Genomic DNA, 24035 nt, shown 5'->3' on the forward strand with positions numbered 1-24035 from the left:
GTGTAAAGAGCCCTGAACCACACCGTTTACCGTCAGTAATGCAGCCCATATAAAAGGAGAGTCCACAGTGAAGTTTTAAAAGTGTCTGCTTTATCTACAGCCCCACCGGGTACCACCCCTTGTTCCCAGTGTAAACCAGCAATCAAAATAGCATAAGTCTAACCTGTTTTGATGGCTCTTTTTGCTGCAAGATACTGATTATCTTTAATATTTGCGATCCATGGGTGTAGTCCTAGTGCCATAGAAACAACCATCTGGTTGGAACGATTTCTTTGGGAAAATATATATTCAAGATGCTGCTTTACCTAAAGGTAACATTTTCAGTTGTAAGAGAAAATTTTGAGTAGCTCTCATAGCCTTGTATCAAGAAACTGATTGGAATCCCAAGCTGACGCATTCAAGCGTTCTGATTTTCCCTCAGCTCTTCCAGAGGGAGGACGCGGAGTGAGCCGGGTCTCCAGGACGGAGAGCTGCGCCCAGTGTGAGGAATGCTTGCTCTCACTCCCACCCCTCCCGAGACCCCCCAATCCCCCCTCCCGTCCCCACCCCTCCCCGACCACAGTGTCTCACTATTAATGTCGGCTTATTATGAATTTGGGTAATTATGAAACCTTGAATGATATTGTGGGTAATACAAATATGATGAATGTTTGAGGTAATTATGAAACACAACACAAGTAGAACTTCTCAATTTGAATATCCCTCTTTTTGGACTTATCAGTATCTTAAGGAATATTTTGGGAACATTACACACTTGGAAATTTCCAAAAAGTGGGAGCAATTTCACGCTAAGCTGTGAAGGAGGCTCATTGACAGCATCTTTCTCTCTCCCCTGGGCTCCATTCCGGTTGCCATTATGGAAATCCACCAGAGAAAAACTCCATACTCTGAAATATTCATCCCTTCGACAAACATTTAAGGCACACCTGTCACGTGGCAGGAACTGTTCTAGGTGCTGGGACATAGCTGTGAGCAAGACGAAGACCGTCCTGCGCTCATGTAAAGTGTGTGCTGTGAGGAGGAGGAACAGTCCATCCAGAAAGGGAAGGAGGGAGGAAGATGGAAACAAAAAAACGGAGGGACGCAGAGGGGAAGGAGGATCTTTGAGAATGTAATTAGCGCTAAGACGACGATAAAAGCGGACAGTGGATGGAGAGAGGGCGCCGAGGTATTCCTTGAGCTCCCTTCTTCAGAGTCTACCTTCTGTGCAACTTGAGGTACACTGATGATAGGTCGATACTTCAGGCACGCACCTCCTTCCAGACACAAACATTTTCATTAAGGTGGCTGCTTTCAGGGGGTTCATTTCAGACATCATGGACGAACCAACGCTGGGGGTAAAGATTTTCCGGCTCAGTCCAGCCGTAGACAAGTAGCTTCTCCGTCTGTGTGTAAAACCCATCTTGCCTTTTTATGCACCATTTAGTTTTCAAAAATTTCCCATCACTCCAACTCCAAATGGTTATTTGTCTGATGACTGTAATTGCATATAATTGAGGGAAGAGATTTTTACTGAACAAAAATCCTGTTGGTTTCTTGACATTTGTTCCAGTCCCTTCTGTATTGGAAAAAGGTGATACTTCAATGCTGACAACTGAGTTGCTCACTACTGTGTGGCATGTGGCTCTCAGGAACGGCGCTGCTGGACAGAAGAACAATGCACGTTTGTTACCTGTGTTTCCACCACGGACATGTTCACGTGAGGGACTAGACGGATTGAAAATTTTCCTACAACTCGGCCAGGTATGACTGTTTTAGCTCCAGGCTCCTCAAAGGCGCCCTCAATCCCGTGAATAGAAAGAGATGGGTACCTCCATAGGTGCATTAGAATTTCCTCCTAAATTGAAATAAAAGTATTTTATTATATGAAAGAATGTTTAATTAAAACTCAGTTGAATTGTATTGCTTGCATCACCAATTTCTGTACATCTGTGACACGGTTAATGGCAAGCTAATTATCGCCTCACTTAGATATGTCTGGACAAACAGTACAAGTGGACTTTCCCCTCAGGACACGAGATCTCTGCTGCCTTCGCCTGCCCAAGCCACTCCCATTGGCGAGGGCCCCTCGTCGCTGAAGTTTGCAGTTACTAGATGGCAAAGGGGCCCTTTCAGAAACTTGGGTTCATTTATAAATTTCTATCCCAGTCATTGCGATGATAATTTGTGTGCTAAATGTATTTTATTTTTCAGAAGGCTTCAAAGAACTCTGCAGATGTTTGAGCCAGTTTTCAATCTTGCTATGGCCGCTGTAGAGCTAGTCTGAGGAAGAGCTACACTTCATGATAAGAAACTCTATCGCTCTCTTCTGCATGCTTCTCCCTCTCTTGGCTGTTCCCCCAGGAACCAGCCATAGCTAGCAAACACCCTAGCAGGCAAGCGTTTTAGAAAGGAGGAGGAGGAGGAGGAGAAGGGAAAAGGAAAAAATCTAAATTTGCCAGTAACGCTTTCGGCTTTGGGTCTACTTATTACACCAAGGCAGCAGTGACGTGGCAGTCTACAGATTAGCCCCTAAGTCTCTTGGTTTTGTCTAGAAAAATGAACAATTAGGGTCATGGAGCTGGAATAACCTCAGACTATCCTCAATCTTTAAACAGTTAGGGAGCCCAGCTCACCGGCTGCAGGCCGGCTTGGGATTGAGTCCAGAAAACTGATTTGGAAAAACGCATCTGTGAAATGAGCAATTGCTCCACGGTTAGGTGCCTGAGTCCGGTGCCAGTGGGACCCCAGATAAAGGTCTGCTTGATCTAGACCACAGGGAAGTGGCCTTGAAAGTGAAAGTCCCCCTTGGAATTAACATCTGCTTTCAGTTCTAAGATGTGCAGATAAACAGGACACAGTAAATTAAGCCTTGGGAAAATATTTGTTACCATCATTCTTTGTTCAGATTATCCATCAACTTGTGATCATACCTTGGTGTCAAACAGAAATTTCTTAACCTGGCTGCTATTCCGGTATTCTTCTAGGTCCAGGTCAATGGCTTCGTACATTTGTTTTTTCCTCTTCAGTAAGAGGAGCCACGTGGTCATAGATTCCAGGGATCAGAATATGACCCGATGAGTCTACAAGGCTACCTACAAGATACACCCAGGAAACAAAGCCACACGGAGTCACCGGTATGCTGATGTTCTGGCCCTGGAGCAGGATCACTGGGGACTCTCCTGGGCTTGCAGCAGACCTTGTGACCGGCCCTGGTCCCCACAGCAGGGCCACTGACAGCAACTCACATCCCAGAGGTGATGGTCAGAAGAAAGAGCTGGTCACCAGGCAAACTCAGCCTGACTTGGACCCGCGTGAATGTCCACCTTGTCAATGGAGGGATGAAAACACACGGCTCTGCAGTAAATTCCATTGGGTATGACTTACCTGCATTATATCCCAGTTCTCAACTCCACCTTTATATCATAAACAAGCTTCTTTTTTTTAAATTTTATCTTATCCTGAGTTAAAAAGTAACACGTTCATTATTAAGAAACTTTTTTTTTTTTGAGGAAGATTAGCCCTGAGCTAACTACTGCCAATCCTCCTCTTTTTGCTGAGGAAGACTGGCTCTGAGCTAACATCCGTGCCTATCGTCCTCTACTTTATACGTGGGATGCCTACCACAGCATGGCTTTTGCCAAGCGGTACCATGTCCGCACCTGGGATCCAAACCAGCAAACCCCAGGCTGCCGAGAAGCAGAACGTGCAAACTTAACCACTGCGCCACTGGGCCGGCCCCCAAAATTTTCAATATATATGTTTATATATATATATATACACACATACCTGAGAAACTGAAAACCATCACTCCTTCTCAATTTTTCTCCTCCTACATACACCATAATAATATAATAAATACTCATCTTTAATCAAAAGCATCATATCCCTGAGGTCTAGTCTATGAGATATACATCATGACCACAAAAGCCTCCACAGTGAATAAGAAGATACTCAAATCTGTTCTTTATGAAAGAGTTTTGGACCGATAGGAATGGGAGAAAATCATCAGTGACTATCTATAAAAGAAACAGAAGTCAAGATTTAGCAAACACTGCTCAATATCTTGAGAAAGTACTTATCAAAGATACAATGCAACTAGCAAGTAGACGAACAGAAATGACAGGAAAATGTCTCCAGGGCAGCCAACTTAATCCCCATTCAAGTAAAGACACTTCATAAAGATACGCTTCATATTCTTGATGGGACAGTCTTTCTTGACAATATCAGAAAATTACTGCGAAGCACTGTACTTTCAAATCTTTCTGTTAAAGTCGATAATTACAAAGCACAGAGTTGAAGGCTCTATGAGGATGGATGCCTTCCACCTAGTGATTGGACACCTGCTGTGTTCTAGGCCCCAGAGGAATGAATACACAGGACAGCGCTGTCTCTGACCACAAAAGGCTAAATATCAAGTGTGACCCGACATGAGCAGACCACCAGGTGGCTGGCTCTGTAGAGACGCAATTAAAGCCAAGGTAAACACTCTACCAAAATCTACAGTAGTGGGGACGGCAGTAGTGCGATACATACCGGGCTTCCCAGCACTCTGAGAATGATCATAGACAGCAAAGCCCTGAGGTCTGAGGGTGTCAAGGGAGCAAAATGTGAAGCGATGTCATCACTGTTCTGGTTTTCAACCACATCCTCCTTGGGCCCCCTCTCCTGGTCCTCCGAGGACTTTGCCCAGACTTGTGTAATCCCACTTTGGGGACAGTACTGCAGATTGCTGTGCATGCATCAGCCTCCCTGCAGGTCCTGAGTTATGGAATTCTCCTCATTTAGCCCAATCAAGCATGTTGTATACTGAGTAAATGACACAAACTCATTAGTAAAATTCAAGTCAAAATAATAAGCTGAGCACTGAGCGATTGGGACTGTCACTGATTGGCAGTCCACCCTCTAGCACCCTCACCAAAATCAAAACAAAACATCAAAGTACCGCCAATAATACAATCACTAAGTCTTCCCTTTATGGTATGTCCCTCAACTTCTGCTGGCATTCTTGTGTGGAAGAACAGAGCTGCAAAGATGAATAAGAGACAGACCCTGCTCACAAACCAGCCAGAAAGATGCAGGGTAAAGAAATAACTCTGGGTCCACGTGCAAAGAGCTCTAAAGAGGGGCAAACCGTCAGGAGCACAGAGAGCACACGGTGAACCAGCCAAGGAGGAAGCGTCAGGGAAGACGACGGCATCGCAGTGGGGCCTCAGAGGTTGAGTAGGAGGCGACAGGCACAGTCTCAGTGGTGAGAAGAGAGATGCATGTCTGAAACATCCAGATTGACAACAACGAAGACCCGAAATACTCTAGCAGCCAGGATGCTCAGTGTCCATCTTATGACACTGAGCTGTGACATTTTTCCTGTCAATTTAGCTGGTGTTACCAGACATTACCACAGTGCGTGTTTGTGTATTGGGGGATTCAGATGTCATTAGCACATTAGGCTGTGATTTGAGCAGCGCGGGCTCTCCACATGTCACTGCACATCTCCCGTAGAACTGCCCGGCCCGGTCCTCGGTGTAGGTTTCCACCTCGGACCCTGTTTTCTCAGGACACAAAGCAGCCATCCCAGCTGCTGGCTCAGGCTGTGCCAGCAGACACGCATCCTGACAGGAGAGAAGCGACATGTCCTCCTTTTCCTTCCCTTTACATCCTACGGCGCCGTGATAGTTGGTGCGTCCTTCCGGGCTTCAGAAACAGTTCAGACCTTCACCGAGCCTTTCCAATCTAAAAACTTCTTGCCTTTCCCCTCACTTTCCACCAAGGGGGTCATCTCCTGCTATGTTGATGAGTTAGATCATTACAAGAAATACTTGAGCTCACTGCCGCAAAGTCTACAAATATCCCACCATTCTTAACCATCAATGACTCCTCTCCTGATTCCATTGAAGATACATCTTGATCCTTGGTTTAGCCTAATTGTCTCCCTTCTTCCTCCTCTCTAGAGAAGTTTTATTATTGATTCCAAACGTCATGTTCTCTGCTAGCAATCTCCCCTCCCCTCCCCCATCGAATTCCTTTCACTCATTCAATCTCTTCATTGTTGAAACAACAGCCTCTCCTGAACCCATTTCTCTCTAGTTCTCGCCCCACGTCTTCCTTCCCCTTCACAATGAAGCTGAAAGATCAGTGTTCATGGAATTACCAGCTCCTCACTCCCCCACACTTCAGACAATGGTCTGTGTATTAATCAATCTTGATAATATCACAGCTATCTCCCCATAATTAAATCCAAAGAGTGTTTCTGCATCTTTCTATTACTTGGAACAAACGCAGAACCGGGCCACGATTTTCTTTTGGAATGATTCCCTGTCCTCCGTTTCTCGACATCTCAGGCTCCTGACTGCCTGTGAACCAGCTCACACTCCCTGGTGTCCTTCACAGGGTCCTTCTCACACAGCACTATTGCGAAAGCTCAGGACTCAATGTGAGCCCTATTCTCTCCATTGACCCTACGTTGTCTCAGTACTCTTGTGCATTTCTTCTATTGCTTCAATGCCTTCCACTGTTATCTCTATGATGGCGATGTCTAAAAACCACGTCCAGATCTTATTTCTGAGCTATAATGCTCCAGGTGTATGTTATAGGCACCTTAAGCAAACATATTTCCAACGGAAGCTGTTAACTCCCCCTCGCCAACTAGACACCCCTTCACCTCTCGGTCTCCGATCTCGTCTGATGACTACAGTTGACATCCAGGGAGTGATGTTTAACGCAAACTCTCAGAACCACCTGACAGAACAAGCACTGCTGCTGCCAGCACACTGAGCAGTCACCCTTCATCTCCGCCCCAGGATCCACACACGTATTCCTACTCTATACTCCGTTTCAGTTCAAAACGTCAGGTCCTCCGAGATCCCTTTGTTCAAACTGCTGCTGAAGTAAGCCTTCCCTCCCCGCCTGTTGTCTGGTGACTTTCCCTTCAGGCCACTGTGGAACAAATTAGGACATTCTTTTGATTGCATATTGTGTAACCTTTGAAATTGTCTCAAATAATAGTAAAATGATTATAATCACAGTGGATATTTGACAACCGAGATATGAAAGTATAGAGCAGAATCCTGATTTTATAAAAACAAATGCATGTTGACCTCTGCAGGGAAAGTTCATCCTCTGTCGCACCAAACAGCATCATCCCAGGGGATGAGACAGTGAAGCACGAGGCCTGTGCTCATTAAAGAACAAGGTTCCTGCCAGGAGGCCAGTAAGTTTGTTTTTCCATTGTTTCACCTCACAGTTAGACGCTTTGCGTGCCCTACGTGAGCAATTCATTTGATTTTTTTTGTTTCTTTTCCAGATTGGCGCCTGAACCAACATCTGTTGCCAATCTTTTTCTTCTTCTTCCCCTTCTTCTTCTCCCCAACCTCCCCTCCCCAGTTCATAGTTGTGTATCCTAGTTGTAGGACCTTCTGGTTGTGCCATGTGGGATGCCCTCTCAGCATGGCCTGATGAGCCGTGCCATGTCCCTGTCCAGGATCCGAACCCTGGGCTGCTGAAGCGGGGCACGGGAACTCCACCACGTGGCCGTGGGGCTGGCCCCCCAACTCATTGAATTTAACATGTGCTCTCTCTCTCTCTGGGTTGTCTTGTTTCAGTTTCGATGGGCTGGGGAGTAAGGTGAACATCCCTGAGGACTCCCCTTGCTGAGTGGACATGTGTGGTCCTGGTGAAAGCCCTCACCCAGTGGGGCTCCTAGAGATGTGACTCAGGGCCACTAATTCCCTTTTGGTGCCTGGCAAACTGGGACTCATCTTCCTCTGTCTGCTATTTGCTCTGTATTATGTCTGCTCCTTTGGAAGACAAAAATTTGTGTCCAAAGGGAAAGTTCCAGAAATGCTTCCAGGGATGATGATGGGACTTTGATTTCCAAGTGAGTATTTCTGGCATCTGATTCAATTCCGTTGTCCTTAATCAAAAGCTGGCTCGTTCTGGATTGGTTCCATCCTTTCACAGCGATAGCACCATCTTCTACGGTCATTACCAAAAATGATCATTTCGTTTGAAAGCTCTTCCCTTAGAAGCCACTGCTGTGTTAGTACTTTATCAAGTTAAAACACTTAATTTTACATGCCTGGGTTTCTGTTTTGGTTTTTTGGTTTTTGAAAGCAGCTGAGCATGTTTGAACTGAAAATGAAAAGTATTTATTATGGAAGTACCCATGCTACCTCATTAGGATAGAATAGGACATATCATTTATTTGTTATAAGATGCGAAAATTCAGAAGTTTTCCCTTGATCGGTAAAATTGCCCCTCTCAAGAAAGGTTTTTTTCTTTATGTTCAGTAACTTATTTTGGAGACCCACGGGGTCATGTCCAGTGAGATAGTTCTGTTGGAGTGAGGATAGTGCTGCTACAACCTGTCCTTCGTGCCACCTGCGACATGCCCTACTCTGCACCAAAGACCAAGGACGGTCCTTCTGAAGACAGGGCTATGTTTGCATTATGAGTTGAGAGATGCTGAAAAGACCTCCTATGGTTTCCCTTATACCCTACACTACACAAATAGACACTTATGCTTTTAAGTCTTGACATTTCATCTCGAGTGTCTGTTAAAACGTGAGTATCTAGGATAGAAAGCGGCTGTCCTCCAGAATCTTACCAGGGTTTCCTGCTGGCCACTTTGGAGGACAGAGCAGAGTGACCCACTAGGGGAGGGGCGCATGACTGCCGGGCCTTGGGGAAGAGCTGACCGGAAGCTGACTCACCAAGGACTGTCCATGCTTGTCTTGGTTTGCAGTGACAGCAGCTGAACGCAACTTAAAGGATTTTAATTTGCATGCAGCTTTGCACAACAACTTTCCATCTTACTTCATCCTCCTTGCTTCCTGTGACATTTGGGGATGGGATAGTTTCAGGGATTCACTGAACTCGTTTACAGTGTTCAAATAGTCTTGTATGATGTGTGCGCTTGTTAATTGAGGTATAATTGACATATACTTTATATTAGTTTCATTTGTACAATATAATGATTTGCATGTATCGTGAAATAATCACCACGATAAGTCTAACTAACGTCTGTCCCCAGACGTAGTCAATATTCATTTTCTGGATGAGGACATGTTGTGTTTTAAGGTGCAGAAGAATCGGTAATGATGTCATACTTTTCCGTATGCAACTTGATGAATTTGAACATAAGTGTCCACCCATGAGACCATCACCACCATCGAGGCCATAAACATATCCATCATCTACCAAAGTTTTCTCCCACCCCCTTTACTATTATCATTATTTTGCTTTAAGAACACTTAACAGAATATATACTCTGTTAGAAATTTGAAGTACAAAACACAATACCGTGAGATTGCTACATTATACGCTAGGTTTAATTTTTAGAGGAACCTCCAGACTATTTTCCATCATTACAGTATTAGTTTACATTCCCATCAACAGTTGCAAGGCTTCCTTTTCCTCCACAACCTCACCAACATTTGTCACCTCTACTTTTTTTGATAATAGCCGCCCTAACCGGTGTCAAGTGATATCTCCTTGTGGTTTTGATTTGCATTTCCCTAAAGATTAGTGATGCTGAGCACCTTTTCATGTGGCTGTTGGCCATTTGTGTGTCTTCTTTGGAAAAATGGCTATTCTACTCCTTTGCCCATTTGTTAACTGAGTGCCTTGGTGTTTTTGCTATTGACCCGAGAGATGAAAAAAGAAAAAAAATGTCCAGGCATTATGGATGCTTCCCAGTTGATGCAGATGATTTTGTCTTTATGGTGATGACAAAATATCGTGTTGTGTGCTTTTTCTTCAGCAGTTATCATAAGACTAGCAGTAGAATGGCAAAGCAGATAATCAGGATCTCCCGGGTTTTACAACACAAATAAGACGAGTGGTAAGGAATTTTTGATTATTTCAAGGAAATTATTGAGATCACAGTCCGTGGAATGTAGGACTGACAGGTCCACGAGGAAATTAAAGTGAGGACATGGTGATCTGGCATCACTTCCGATCTGAAGGAACAGGTATCTTCTGTACGAATGTTTGAAGACATATTGGAAATCAGGAATTTGTGGTGGATGAATACATTTTCTGAAGGGTTTATTTCTTTATTTAGGAGGAAGATTACCCTGAGCTAACATCTGTGCCAGTCTTCCTCTCCTTTGTCCGTGGGATGCCTCCACAGCGTGGCCGATGAGTGGAGTAGGTCTGCACCTGGGATCTGAACCCGCAAACCTCAGGCCCCTGAAGCAGAACACACGCAACTTTAACCACTCAGCCATGGGGCTGGACTCTAACTTATTTAGTTGTGAACATGATCGTTTGGGTTATGTAAATGTCAGGACCTGGGAGTGAGTCGCTAGGAGTGGGGTAGTTGATAATGTCACAATTGATTTAGACCCTAAAGAGGCTAAGAGCAACAACTGGCCAATGGGTTAACCAAAGGAATAGTCAGAAAACACAGAAAGGATGGGAATTGGGATCTATAGTAAGCTGGGGGATCACGTGTCCTCAGAGAGAGTGCCAGGACTTGCACAGATGAGAATGGCAAGAGCAATAAAAGAGAATAAAATCACACTGAAACAAGGAGGGGGTGTTACGAGACGGGGGAGGAAAACTGATCTGGAGCAGTCCTGAGTTTTGACCTTGAGCTTTCTGTCCTTGACCCAAATCTGCTTGACGATGTCCTGGGACACAGGTCAGAAGAGCTCCAGAGGGAGAGAGGAAGGGTGGAAGTACAGGGAAACTGAGATAATTGTCCTAAGAAGCCATGCTTCATTTCTCATTTGGGTCCAGTTTCATGATTACTTTTACAGGACGAGAGGAAAAGAAGTGATGATGGTCAAGTCTTCGCAGAGGAAGCTGCGTGATCGTGGGAATCAACCCAAACCAAAGCCCGGATTAAGAATTCCCATCTCTTTGAGGATGCGCAGTTACATATTCAGAAGGCCAGTTACTAGAATGCCATCCCACCCAGCAGTGAGGGGTCACTGGGAGAGCACGTGGCACCAGCCCCAACAGGTCTGCTGGCAGGAGAGAAGTGGCAAGCCCTTTGGAACTTGCCGTAGCCTTGCAAAATTGCACCTTGCAGCAGAGGTGAATTCCTGCGGGGTGCGCTCGCATGGGGTGCCCCGTCCAGTCCCATACACACCCCTGCCCTTCCTCAGATTTGGCAGAGATGATTCTGGGAACTGGTCTGGGCATCCCATAGCTCCACGGCCAACAATTGCTGGTGACTGTGGAAGATCTGAGCAAACAGGAGGGGACGGGGAAGAGGGCGGGAGAGAGCGATTGTGGACAGGCTCAGCAGCCAGGCAGAGAAAGTGAGCGCCCAAGAAGGATGTGCTGACAGCACCAGGAAAGAGAGGAGACGCTGGTGCCCCTGAGATGGAGCCCGGCACTTCACTGACGTCTCCTTGAAGGGTCCCACGTTTTCTTGCTTGAGCTCTTGCAACTTCAAGACATACCAATCCTTTTCTTTTATTAAACTCCTCTGTGGGACGTAGGAAGCATAGACAGGGATTTCTTGTGGAGGAGAGACTGGATTTCAGCTGAGTAGAGCAAGGAGGGCTTTCCGTTTCACGGTGCTCTCGCATTTTCCTTTCCGAAGTATATTATTTATCTGCGCTTGAAAGTCACAGAGAGTTACCGATTCGCGGGATGATTCCGTTGTCGCCCTCACAGCGACACAGTAAAACCTACCTAGTCGGAATGGATCATTCCTTCTGTGCAATACTCCGGTAGACTCCAAAGATCATTTCAAAAGCGCTGGTATATCTCTGTTCTCAAATAAGAGGTCTGCTTCCAGGTCTCCATTTTTCTGCTCTTTATTGCATGTTAATTCAGAGTTGCAAGGAGGAAAGACCACATTTGCCTCAATCTTTAGATCTCTATGTGCTGGAAATTGGATTCACAGAAATGGACAAGGCCTTTGAGGGATCGTGCTGTCAACAGAGACCTTTTCCGGCATCAGCAACGTGACAATAAACCGCTGCTTGTTAGGACTTGATTGTCTATTGGAGGGATGGAGCTTGCAGTATTATGGAAATCCTCTTTAGAATTGCTTACCTTCACGTGACAGATTTATCAGTTTCTGAGAGTGATGTGTTAAAATAACCTAGGGTGGCGCAGGGCTTAAACTGGCCCACTCCACTTTGGAGGCCCGGCATTGGCACGTTCGGGTCACGGTTGTGGACATTCACACCGCTTATCGGGCCATGCTGTGGCAGACATCCCACGTGTTAAATAGAGGAAGATGGGCACAGATCTTAGCCCAAGGCTAGTCTTCCTCAAGCGAAAAAAAAAAAAAAAACCGAGGAAGATTGGCAATGGATGTTAGCTCAGGGTGAATCTTAGCCCTTGGGCATCTTCAGCTGTGGTCATTTGCAAAATATGTAGACCATGCATGTACTGGGCAAGCCCAGGCAGGACAGCGCAGCCGGCCTCCCGCCTGGGTGCTTGGGGCTGCTTGTTGTGGAGCCTCTGCTGGAACCGTCTGGGTGGATTCAGTGCAGAGAATGATGACAACGGACTGCCTTGCTTCACCCTCAGAGTTTCCCCTGAGTTTTCTCCATCTTGACATGCAAAGCAGACACTGTCTGGAGCCCTCGTGTTCCTCTGGGACTCGGGCTTCCCTCTGCTCCTCAGCCTGGAGAGGAGGAAGCCCACGTGTGGACTTCAGGAGATTCCTGACCGCGTTTTGTGGGCTAGCACGTCCTGGGCTTGAAGTCCCCAGGGAATGAGCAGAATCCAATCCAGGTAGGACTGCCATGACCCAGACCCTTCAGGAAGGCAGGTTATGGTCCCCTAACCAGGCAGAGCACCATGACCAGCCGCGGGGTTTGTGGAGGGCGAAGGGAAGATGAAATGGGTCCTGGAAGAAGGTGCTTATAAATACCAGCTACCGAGAGGGAACCAGCTGCAAAACCGTGCATTTGAGGAGTATGAGTATTATTTCTTGATTCTGTTTGGAATAAGTTAGAGTGCATGATATATTTGTGTGTGAGTGAACATATATATATAGCTCTCTCTCTAAAATTTATATCAAAGTAACATAAAGACTGATGAGATACAGGTGCTGCACATGTGGGCCTCTTTTTGCTGGCGATCAGTTCATTTTTGGCCATTGGAAGCCCAAAGAGGCAGCGAGTTATTGTCCTCTGCCGTCTGGTAGGCTCATGACAAACAAAGCGCTGCAACCAAAGGGTCGGCTCTCAGGAGCCTCACGGCCCTGTGAGGGAAACCCCTTGGACACGGTGTCTTCCTCCTGGGCCTGGACTAGCCTTGGGACTTGGCACTTCTCTTTCTCTGTGGCGGGAAGGTACAGCCGGCTCCGGCTTCCATTTAGAAAGTCACCTTCCTGGATGGCTGTGCCATACCAAGAAGGGCCTGGGCTGCTGGGAACCAGCATTTCTCCTCAGCTGCTGGCCGTACTGAGGAGGCCTCCCTGGCAGGGTTCACGCTGCTGTGTGTCTGGGTGACACTTGCAGCCATCAGAAAGGAGGGGAGAACTCAGAAGGGCCAAGCACTTCCTGTGGTCCTAGTCTTACAGGGTCTTTCCCGGGGTGGGGTGGGGGGGGGGGGCGTTCAAAATGCCAGGTGGTAACCCTCTAGCTCCTGGTCACCGGGTGGGTTCTTGGAGTGAGCTCGGAGCAGTGTCTGCTCACCACCAGACTGGAACCATTTAAGTGTTTTAATTTTGTCAGGCTGTGTTTACCCGTCATCCGTTTGCTTGCGTTCCCTGCTGGACCCCTCAACCACCCTCCTCTCACGACTCATCTCTGAAAGCTTCCAACGGGAAAGGTTCACACCCACACCATAAACGGAGCATAAGGCTGGGCAAGAGAACACAGCCCTCCGAGGGGCTGCATGGTTTATAGGCTCAGGTCCTCCTGCCCCGTTAGGATGAGTCAGAAACAACATGCCTGAGTGTGTGAACAGGTGATTGCCTGAGACCACACACCTCAGAACCACAGGGGCCCAGATGTCACCCTGGGCAGCGAGGGAGAGTATAGGTCATTCTTTGGCCAGGATTAGGGTATCTAATGTTTGCAAAGCAGACTCCACCCGTGATCCGTCAGACCCTGCCAGGGAGGAGTGGCCACGAGGTACGGGACAGAGAGGCCGAGGCATTCGAGGGAATTTCTGCCCTTCCAAGAATTGCAGAAGGAAGTGCACGGAGGCAGGAAATCCTGGTGGACAAGGAGCAGTGATGCGTCGGGAAGGATGCCCAGATGTAGCCTTCAAAGCTGCATCACAGATCTGTCCCCCTGGATACCAAACTTGCAGGGAAAGGAATTCAGAGCCGTGGACCAGGATCCCAGAGGATTCCAATCCAGGTGAAGGGTGAACATGGAGCCCCCAGAGGGGCCGGGGGAGGGAGGGTCCTGCCTGCCCTTAGTCCATCTGCACATGACCTTCTCCGGCCTTGACCCTCCACATGCACGTTTTGAGCTTTTACATCGTTCTCTGCACTTAGAGCTGCTGCTGTCCAGAGCCTCATTAGAAAACGACAAGTTCCTAACATCTGGTGAAGAGGAACCTCCACAAGAGAAGCCGAAAACGTGGCCTCTCCTCCAAAGGGGTGGAAAAGCAGCCACTGTCCTGGGGCAGGTCGTGGTGCTGGCCCGTGCCATTTTAAAGACACCCGCATTCCAGTGGTTGTTGCTCTGCCTGTGAAAGTACCTCCACCCTCTAAATGCCAGGAGCTCTGGGTGCTGTCTCTGCTCCTGGCCCACGTGAACCACACTGAAATGAAGCCGTCCTCTGAGTAAGGGGGGGCGCGGAGGTGTCCCTCAGTATCCAGGGAGGGGCCTGGCCCTTCTCCCTTCTCTCACATACAATAAGCCGAGACCCTGCAAGATTTCTTCATTCCAGGAGGAACGCGAGAGTCTGTGTCTCCTTGACACGAGCACAGGAGGGGAAAGAACCAGACCGTGACTCGCAGGCTGGAACAGAAACAGGATTTTAACATCAAATTCAAAACTAGCACTAACTACTAACACGAAAGAAATACGGCCCCTTCCCAAGTGGTAAACAGGCGCTGGGGTGGAGCTGCCAGGCCTGTGGGGTGGGGTCGTCCCCTCCCTCTTGGGCTCCAGGGCTCCCAGGAAAAGGCTTAGAATGTTCTTCTCCCCATCAGCATGGGAGGAGCCGGCCTGGGGCCCCGCGTGTTTCCCAGCCGCGTCCCCGCCGCTGAAGAGCAGGCTGCACTCGAGCTGTTGGAAGGACCGGGATCTGCCACTGTTGCTGGGTTCTGCGTCAGGGGTCTGGTGACTGAAGAGAAGACACTGATGATTGGGGGGGTCACACCAGTATCCCAGCCCAACACCTCAGCCCCACTGCATTCTGCTCCAAACCTTGTCCTGAGTGTTCAGTCAACACTACCCCATTGTCCCTGACATGGGAGCTGGCATTTCGCTTCACCCATTTCACAGAAGAGGAAGCTGAGTCCCACAAAGGTCAAGGGAATTGTCCCTCACAGGCCTGGTCAGCAGTGGAGCTGGGATCCCCGTGCCGGCTGTCCATCTCCCTAGGCCCGTGCTTAGCCCGAAGCTTTCCGGAGCCCCTGGCTTCAGTCCCTGCCTGTCTGGACACTCACCGAGCCCTGAGCTGAGAGACGCGCGGTTCTTCTTGGGCAGGAAAAACCGGCGCATCTTGCCGGCCCTCTCCTGTGGGGGCTCCAGGTGGCAGGACAGGCTGTAGCTAAAGGACAGAGGGGACTTTTCAGCTACCGGGAGCCACACCTCAGGTGACCCTCCCAGAGAGGGCCAGCAGTTGGAGTCCCAGGGCCCCACGGGTGACCATGCGACAAGCCCCGGGACTGACCCGGAAGCCACGGGCACGGGCTCCCTGGAGCTGGCCATCAGAGAGAGTCCGCCTTGCCCTCACCAACTCCTGCCCCGCCTCACCTCTCATCCTCGCTGAGGGGCTCCATGGCCTCGAACCAGGCCCCAAATCGCTCCTCAGCCTCAATGTGGTAAAGATGGACTGCCTCCTGGAGCAGGAAGATCTGCTCGGTGACTTTGAATTCCTGGGAGAAAGGACATGATGCAGACGGGGCCTGGGTGGGGGACCGTGCTGGGGACTCAGACAGGTGAGAAGAGGGTCAAGGAGCTGGTCTGGGGTCTTGGCCCACATGGGAACCCTCCTTCCCTCCAATTCCGTGCAGGACTTGCTCGTTCTCACAGTTGGCTTGAAATAGCTCCTCCTGCAGGAAGGTGTCCTTGGTGCCAGCCCCTTCCCCCACGCACCAATGGGACGGCTTTCCCAGCTCTGGGTGCCGAACTCTCCCAAGGAAAGCAAGGCCCAAGGCATCGGGCCAGAGAAGGTCTTCCCCGGAGGAGTCTCTGATTGCCACAGCCCCACCCTCCGCACGGGGAGGCCACAGCTGCTCACCTCACTCCTTTTCTCAAAATTGATCTCATTTCCCTGGAAGGCAGAGAGCCAAAGCCCATGAGCAACAGCCCCCTTAGCCCATAGCTAGCCCCCGTCTCCACCCTTTCTCAGGTTGCACTACCAGCAGGGTCGACCAGGGAGCAGGCGCTACCAGAAACGGGAATGGGTCCCGGGCAAGACTCTGAGCTCCAGAGCAAGGAGGCCACGGGGCTATGGCTCAGGGACATTCTAAGACAGCCCTCTCTGACAGACAGACAGACTGAGGCCTCAGGCAGGAAGGGATGCTCAGCCACTCGTGTGCTTCCTGCCTTGGAGGGGCCTGGCTTCACTCCCTGCAGGGGCGGGGCCTGAGGGAGAGGCTGAGTCCAGCTCAGACACACCCTCCAGCAGCTCCGCAGTCAGGCAGCCTGGACTGGCGGCTCACCTGGATCCTATATTCACTCATCACTAAGATGGCCATGACACCCAGCTCCCGGGGTGGCTGTGAGGCCCTCACGAGAGGACTCTGCCAAGGGTTGTGAGCTCAGGCCTCAGTGCAAGTCTCTCCTCCCAAATCTCCGAATCCTGATCCCCAGCTCCACCTCCAGGCTCACTCACCTCCAGGTAATCCTCCATGTTGGTGTCCAGCAGCAGTAGGTAATTGAGGAATGTGCCAAGGAAGGGGATGAGCCCCTGTGCCAGCGGGGTGGAGACGGTGATGAGATCCCGCTCTCAGGAGCCGTCAAAGACCTCTCCTCCACTCCTCACCCCAGCCTCCTGCCCAGCCCAAGCTACCCACCTAGGCGGCCTCCCCCCAATTTCCTCCTCTTCTCTCCTCCAGGAACCCCAAACTCCTCCAGGCACCTCCCAGCAGCCGGCTCTGGCAAAACCCAGGGTACGTGGTCCCCGCCCCTCCCTGTCCCAAATCCGTTGTGCGCCCATCCGTTCCAGGCCTCCTCCTGGTCACTTCCAATGCAGGCATTTCAGGTCTGTGGCACCAGGAGCAGGGCTGGAGGAGAAAGGCTCCCTCTCTGCTGGTAGAGACCTCCGGCTAGGAAGGGGAGTCCCCTCTCCTGCGACTCCTGGGCCCCTCCTCCACAGGCACCCTTACCTTCTGGGCACCTGTGGGGCCCGTCTCCAGGCTGGTCAACATAGAGGTCGCCTCCTGCCAGGGTGTTGACAGGGCCAGTGAGCCGACGCTCCCCTCCAAGTGTCCTCCCAGACCCCTCCCAGATCGGGGACCCTGGACATGTGGCCCCAGTCACCTGGTGCCCCTGCGGCTCCCGCCTCCAGGGTGCTCTGATTCCAGAGCCATCCCAGCTCCAACACTCACTCCTGTGTGACCTTGGGCCCGCCCAGGCCTCCCTGAACCTGTTACCTCGTCTGGAAGGTTTGACGAACTCTGTCTGCCTCCCACAGTCTCCTGAGGCCCAAGCGTCATCTGACCGTCATCACTGCTCTCCGCTCAAGCCTGCCTCTGGAGCCAGGTCCAAGCTCCCCACATTCCTCCCCACCCTTGAGCCTCGGCACCCACTGTGAGGCCTGCACCACGGCTCATCTCCCTCTGGCTCCCAGATGAGGAGACCAAGGCCCACACAGGGGCAGGGACTTGCTCAGGGGGCCCCAGAGGAGAGGCTGCTCCCCCTCCCAGCCACAGGCCCCTGTCTCCTCTGCCTTCACACCACCCTCTGCCCAGCCGCTGACCACAGTGCTGTCCTCGGGACTCTCAGGCTGTGTTCGGGCCCCCAGCTGGGCCGAGCCACGGATGGAGGGAGATGAGGTGTCTCAGGAGGCCTGGTCAAGTGGCTTCTGCCAGCCCCAACGCCCAGGAGTCTCTGATCCCAGGCCGAGGCCAAGGCCTTGCTAAAGCCCTCAGCTCCCTAGGATCCCCTCAGGGAGTTCCCCTGCACAGAATTCTTTCTTCATCCGCTCAGGATGGGGACCCCGAATGCCACGTCTGACTAGCAGGGGAGGGGGCGACCAGGGCACTGCGGGGTGGCATTTCCTTTCTGTTTTACGAGGAAACTTCTGACGTCTGGGCGGGAAGGATCCCTGAAGAAGCCATCAGTTCCCTGGGCACTTGCCCTTGCCCTCCGGGGCACATGTCATCGCCAACAAGGACCTGGGTGAGCATCCCACTGGGACTGTCTGCAGCGCCCACTTTAGGGGCCAGAGTGGGGAGTCACCGAGGGGACACAGATCTGTCCCAGGTCCAGTGTCCGTCCCAAGGCTGGGAAGCCCCTGAGTGCCCCCGGCCCGTGGGATCCGGCAGTGCCCATCCCTCAGGCAGGCAGGGTGCCCTTCTTGCGAGGCACAGTGAAGACAGAAGGAGCAGTGGGGCCCTGGCTTCCTGAGCACAGACTGGGCTGACTTCGGAAGAAAGGAAGCCCGCCCACTCGCTCCAGCCAGTGGCCAGGAGGAAGATGCAGGGCAGCTGATGGAGCAGCATGGAAGCCAGACACCGGCACCTTCTGCCAGGTCCTCAGCCTCCTGGAACAGTCCAGCCCGCACCATTCTATCCCATGCCCCTGGCCTCCTGTCCCAAACTGCCCCCACCTGCCCATGGAGCTAGCACATCCCTCTTCCTGTCCATCTTTTCCTGACCAACTTCACGTGACAGGAGAACCAAAGCTCATCCTGCCGGGTCCCCTCCCCTCTCGCTCCCCCTCCTTCCAGATGTGCAGCCTCCGTCTTACCTTCACCAGCTGCCTCCTGCTCACCCACTGGTCTTTGATGAACCTCTTCAACTTTCGAGAGCTCTTCCTGAGGGGAGAGGAAAGGAGGAAAGAAAACCCGGGGCGGTTGAAGGCGAAATGCCTTTGGCTGAGAACCCGGAAGGTTCAAAGGGCCTGGGGCCTGGACGAGGGTTTTCCCCGGGTTCTTCGGAGCTCTGAGGTCACCGTGGGACTCGGGTGGAGGCTCTCCTGCGGTCACCTGGGGCCTCCATTCCCACTCCGACTGAGCACATTGTTTCTAACAGCGTTGGTTGCCGATGAGGGCTCCGTTGCTGCGAAGTACACCCTTGGAAATCTCCAGTGTGGCTCAATCCAGGATGTGACAAGGGGGGAGCCACTGCCTAGGGTCTCAGAGAGTCTCAGAGACCCGAGCAAGGAGGCCAGTCCCCATCCCTAGGGTCCGCTGCCTCCCAGATGGTCCTAGCTGAATGAGGGGTCCATGGCAGTCGCACGGGGGATGTCTGGTCCGCCCTGGTGGTGCTTGGATGGAGCACGGCCTACCCACCTGGCAACTCGTCCCCATGTCTTTTGCAGACGGCTGATGGAGGGGCTCTGCAGAGCAGACACGATGGCACGCAGGGACGCATAATTTCCAAGGACTCGGCACTCCTGAGGAAGGGAAGGGAATGAGCTGCGACGGCGGGCTGGAGCCCTGCTTCCTCTGGCTTGTGTCCCCTCGTGGGCTTCTGCTGTCCTGGATGAGGCAGATGCCCAGGGAAGCGAGGGAGGGCACACCTGGGAGCTGATGAGTAACGCTCGCGGGCAGGAAGATTTTAGCTCAACCCAGGGCGGGAAGGGAGCTTCCCACCACTGGGACCAGCACTCAAGGTCAGCAGGCCCTTGGCAGCAAGGGGCCTAGGACTTTGCCGAGGCCCAGACCACCGACTTCAAGGCTGAAAGCTGCGAGAGGAGAAGGGGCAGTCCCCCTGACTCCAGGGAGGGGCTCCCTGGGCCCTGCCACTACTGACCTTGGCCACCTGAATCCACAGCTCGACGACTCTGGCCCTGTCCTGGGCCGTCATGCTGAGGTCCCCAAGGCACGTTGTGATGACGCAGCCGGACACGTGAAGAAACTGGTTGATAGTGGCCCGAACCGTGGGAGCCAGGTACTCCTTGCTCCCATTGGGCCGCTGGCACCACACAAAACCCAGGCAGTGGCGGGGCTCCACCTTCTTGAACAGCTCCTGGGGAGGATGGGGACTGTCACCTGACCCTGCCACACCCGAGCTCAGAGTCTGCAGGCCCCCGCAGCCCCAGGCAGGAGGCACTGGTCAGCTGCAGCTCAGGAACCTGAGGAGGTGGCCTGAAGCTTCTGGGAGTCTCTGGGTTTTGTCTGTGTCCGCTGAGGCCGCCCAGCGCAGGATGACCGAGGACCCAATAGGGGCGGGGAAGAGAAGTCCCATTGGCTCGCAGCCCAGTCTTGCTTCCCCCAAGCACCAGAACACGGCTCACACCTGCCCATCTCAAGGGGCATCTTCCACCCGTTCTCATCACCCCCTGGTCCCACTCCCCTTTCAGCTGCACGTTCCCCCGAGGCAGCAACAACCATGGGCTTTGTTTGCCTGTCTTCCATGTAGGTAAGGACGCACTAGGTGTCTAATAAGTACGGAGGCTGTTGAGGCCTCCTGGGCCGATGGGTGAGTGACCCAGGACTTGGCAGCACTCCAGTGAGCTTCCCTCCCCCACCAGAGGGCTATTCTCTGCCCCGCTTCCTCTCTGTTCGACCTCATCCATCCGCACAGCCACTCTGCCCAGCAGGTGCCCGCCCTTGGTGTGCTCTCTACTGTCCATGTGGGGACAGCAAGGACTTGGGGGCCAGAAGGTGGCCCAGGTCACCCGGTGGGTGAGTGGGGGAGCTGTGACTTGCACCCACATCGTTGGATTGCGGCTGAGGGAACAGGAGGTCTGGGGCAGCTGATGGCCCACCAAGGCGGGCCCCACCTAGCCCAAGAGCCCCGCTGCTCACCGCATCCATCCGGGTCAGCTGCTCGGCCACCAGCTTCGGAGGGAAGTCCAGCAGCTTAGGCCTCTCCTCTCTCAGCTCGGCGCTCGCTTCTGCGGTGACTTCGGCAGCTGGAGGCAGAGATCGTCCAAAAGTCAATGGCGCATCTTGCTCCAGCTCAGAAGCTGGCACTGGGGCTGAAGCTGATGGCGCTCGCTCCGGCCCTGGAGAGGCCGATGGAGGTGAGGCTGCTGGAGGTGAGGCTGCTGGTGGTGAGGCCGCCTCCAGCTCCGGCGCGGACGGTGGAACTACAGCTGGAGCTGCCTCTGGCCCCGGAGCTGGCCCTTGCTCTGGCTCTAGAGCCGGCAGGAGCTCTGGAACTGGCGCTGCAGCGGGAGAAAGAGAAAGTTTCACCTACGTACCCGACTTTACAAGACAGGAGAGACTCCGCTGTCTTGAAGGGAGCCCCAGCCCGTGAACCCCACCGCAGACAGTCTTCCCAGACTGCTGTGCCCTCACCTTCCAGCTCTGCCCTCCTGGGCCCCAGATGTTGCAGCTGGACCTGGGGAAGGTAGGCAGGGCCTCCCAGGTGCGACCCAGGCCAGATGACACGCAGAGAGGCCAGCCGCATCCTGAAAGAGGGAAAGGGCGTGGGCTCCCAGAAATCCTGCATTGGGTCCAGCCAGGTTCCCACCATAGAAGACGCGGTACTGGGCGGAAGCAGTTGGGCCACAGAGCCAGAGGCCTGGCCGTCGCTTCCACACTGTCCTCCCAAGGCACCCTGCTTTGGGTCTGGGCCCTGTGCCTGCCCCTTTCCACCAGGGGGGAGTCCCACCCCGGCGCTGACTCCTGTGTGGCCATCCTGGCAGTGGCAGGCCTGCTCATCCAGCAGGTGGAACACGGGGTTTGTGTGAGTCTCTTCTTCCCACTGCCACTCTTCTCGCAAAGAGGCTGGACACAGTCCAGCCCAGCCCTCCACGCCCTTGTGCAAGTGGACTGAGGACTGAGGCCGATGTGTGAGCGGCTCGCTAACACCCCTTCTCTTCTGGGCCTGCTGGTGGTGGTCAGAAGGGGTGGATATGGAGAAGGGGAAGCGGAGGGAGACGGGACTGTGGTGGGGATGGGTCGCCAGGGAACAGCTCAAGCCAGCCTCCCCTCTGGTTCCCAGGGGCTCTGGGACCCCACCCACAGCTCTCTTTCACTCCTATCCCCTTGCAGTAGAAGCCATCAGACCTCAGCCCTCCCAGAGGAATCAAAAGATGAGTGAGATCAGAGTTGTGCCGGGCCCGCCCCAGCCACAGTCCTCTGTCCTCTTGTTCTCCCCCAGCCCTGTTCTGTGGAGACAGGAGGCCCTCGTCTGGCACTCAAAGAACACTCAGGTCTTTAGTTGGCGCTGGGGTCCATCATGCATGAGAACGTGGGAAGAGGCCTCCAGTCGTAAAGGAGCATAGGAGGGCATCCCCTGGGACAGGCGGGGGACAGGATCTGTGGATGATATGGTGTGTGACTATCTGAGTCTCAGGCTGCTGCGGGGGTCCAGGGGCTGTGTCTGCTTCATTCACTGCGTTGTGCCAAGTGTCTCTAAAGCTCCCGCATGTCACAGGTGCTTAATATACAGTGTTCTCGAATGAACTCCAACCAGAAGCATCCCCGGTAGCTGAGTGGGCCTGGGGCCCCTCTGCGGCCCCGGAGACCCCTCCTTGGCTACTCCAAGGACCCGCCCCACGACCAGCTGGATGGAATCCCACACTCCCTGCCAGAGTGCTTTCCGTGTGCCTTTGCAAACTCAGAAAGGCCCCATCCCAGCGATGGGGGAGCAGACTGCTCTTCATCGGGGAGAGGGAAAGAATAACCAGGAACAACCACGGCACGTCTCTCAGCCCCTTCTGTAGAGCCAGGCCCCAGGGAAGCACCTGCCGTGGCTCATCCCATTCGTGCCCACCAGAACCCGATGAAGTTTATCCTCTCCCACTCCACTTTGCAGAGGAGCAATCGAAGCTCAGAGAGATGGAGGGCCGTTTCCAAGACACACAGCTGGCAGTGGGCAGAGTCACCACTGTGCTGAGGAGGGGCTGGGCACTCACGTAGCAAGTAGGTGGTCCAGGACCCCGTGGGAGGTGAGGACAGCCGCGCAGTCAAACACGATGGTGGTGACGTTGGCCATGTTTCGAGGCGCCAAGGCTGGTCCTATGGACGGCGGCAGCCTCTCCAGCAGGCCTGCCTGGAGGGCCCGCATCCTGCAGGCCTCATTCCGCTGCCCGAGTGACTCTCCGCGCTGGGTGAGATGAGGAAGGACACAGAGTCACCAGCACCAGCGTGAACCTCCAGGAAGTCAAGGTCTGGAGGTCCCCCAGGAACTGTGAGCCCCTCAGGGATGTGTGCAGAGGAGGGACAGGATTGCCCACAGCCAACCGGTTTCCAGGCTTGAAAAGTCCAATTTGAGTTTGGGCGGGGGGAGGATTATACGATGAGTTCCTCAGGACACTTGGCTGGCTTGGCAAGGACAGACCGCCCCGCACCAAAGCGTGCATTAAGAGCACTGACCAGCGAATCCAACACAAACATCCCCATTCTAGAGATGAGAGGACGGAAGCTTCGGGCTGCCAAGTGGCTGCTCAGGGTCCTGTGGGTCGGAACTGAGAACCGCCCTAAGCCAGGGCTGCAGGACTCCCCCGCTCCCCCACCTGAGGCTTCATGTGCTCCTGACATGAAGGGAAATGTCTGGTGGGAACCTCAGCCCTCCCCAGTCGGGAGACAGTGCACGGGCAGACAGACGCTGTGAGGATCTGGCTGACTACAAGAAAGGACGCTGGTTTTTCTTTCTTTTACACGAAAGGGAGGTTTGAGACCCTCGTTACAGAGGTTTCAGATTCAGAAAATGGCAGATTTCAAAGATGCCCCTGGCCGAGTGTGAAGCGCAAACATCAGTGTTTTGTCTACTCCGCCTAGGGTTAGGAAAGAGCGACTTCCCACCCTCCTAGGTAGCTGGTGAGGAGGCGTGGAAGTCCAGATTCCTTTGGGACTGGGCCCTTGGGACACTCCAGTGGGAAAGCCCT

At 52.6% G+C, this 24035-nt stretch overlaps 2 protein-coding genes across 2 annotated transcripts in view; one reads left to right on the top strand and one right to left on the bottom strand.

The window, feature by feature from the left end:
- LOC138922075 (large ribosomal subunit protein uL15m-like) overlaps positions 1-24035 on the top strand; it is a 414353-nt gene that overhangs the window by 265638 nt on the left and 124680 nt on the right.
- On the bottom strand, positions 14783-17781 carry LOC138922083 (ral guanine nucleotide dissociation stimulator-like). The gene is made up of 7 exons (XM_070258911.1): positions 17681-17781; positions 17414-17467; positions 16921-16995; positions 16324-16356; positions 15837-15958; positions 15527-15630; positions 14783-15201 (listed from the first exon to the last, which is right to left on the bottom strand). The coding sequence occupies exons 1-7, from the start codon at positions 17741-17743 to the stop codon at positions 15044-15046; spliced, it is 609 nt and encodes a 202-aa protein (XP_070115012.1). The 5' UTR covers positions 17744-17781; the 3' UTR covers positions 14783-15043.

This window comes from Equus caballus, unplaced genomic scaffold, assembly GCF_041296265.1.
Source record: "Equus caballus isolate H_3958 breed thoroughbred unplaced genomic scaffold, TB-T2T haplotype2-0000448, whole genome shotgun sequence".
Classification (NCBI taxonomy): domain Eukaryota; kingdom Metazoa; phylum Chordata; class Mammalia; order Perissodactyla; family Equidae; genus Equus; species Equus caballus.

Coding starts and splice junctions, on each gene's coding strand:
- LOC138922083 (XM_070258911.1), bottom strand. CDS start 17,743: ATGACGCTTGGGCCTCAGGAGACTGTGGGAGGCAGACAGAGTTCGTCA. Junction 16,357..16,920: donor ACATGGAGGATTACCTGGAG/GTGAGTGAGCCT, acceptor TCTGCCTTCCAG/GGAAATGAGATCAATTTTGA. Junction 15,631..15,836: donor CCCCTCAGCGAGGATGAGAG/GTGAGGCGGGGC, acceptor TCTGTCCTTTAG/CTACAGCCTGTCCTGCCACC.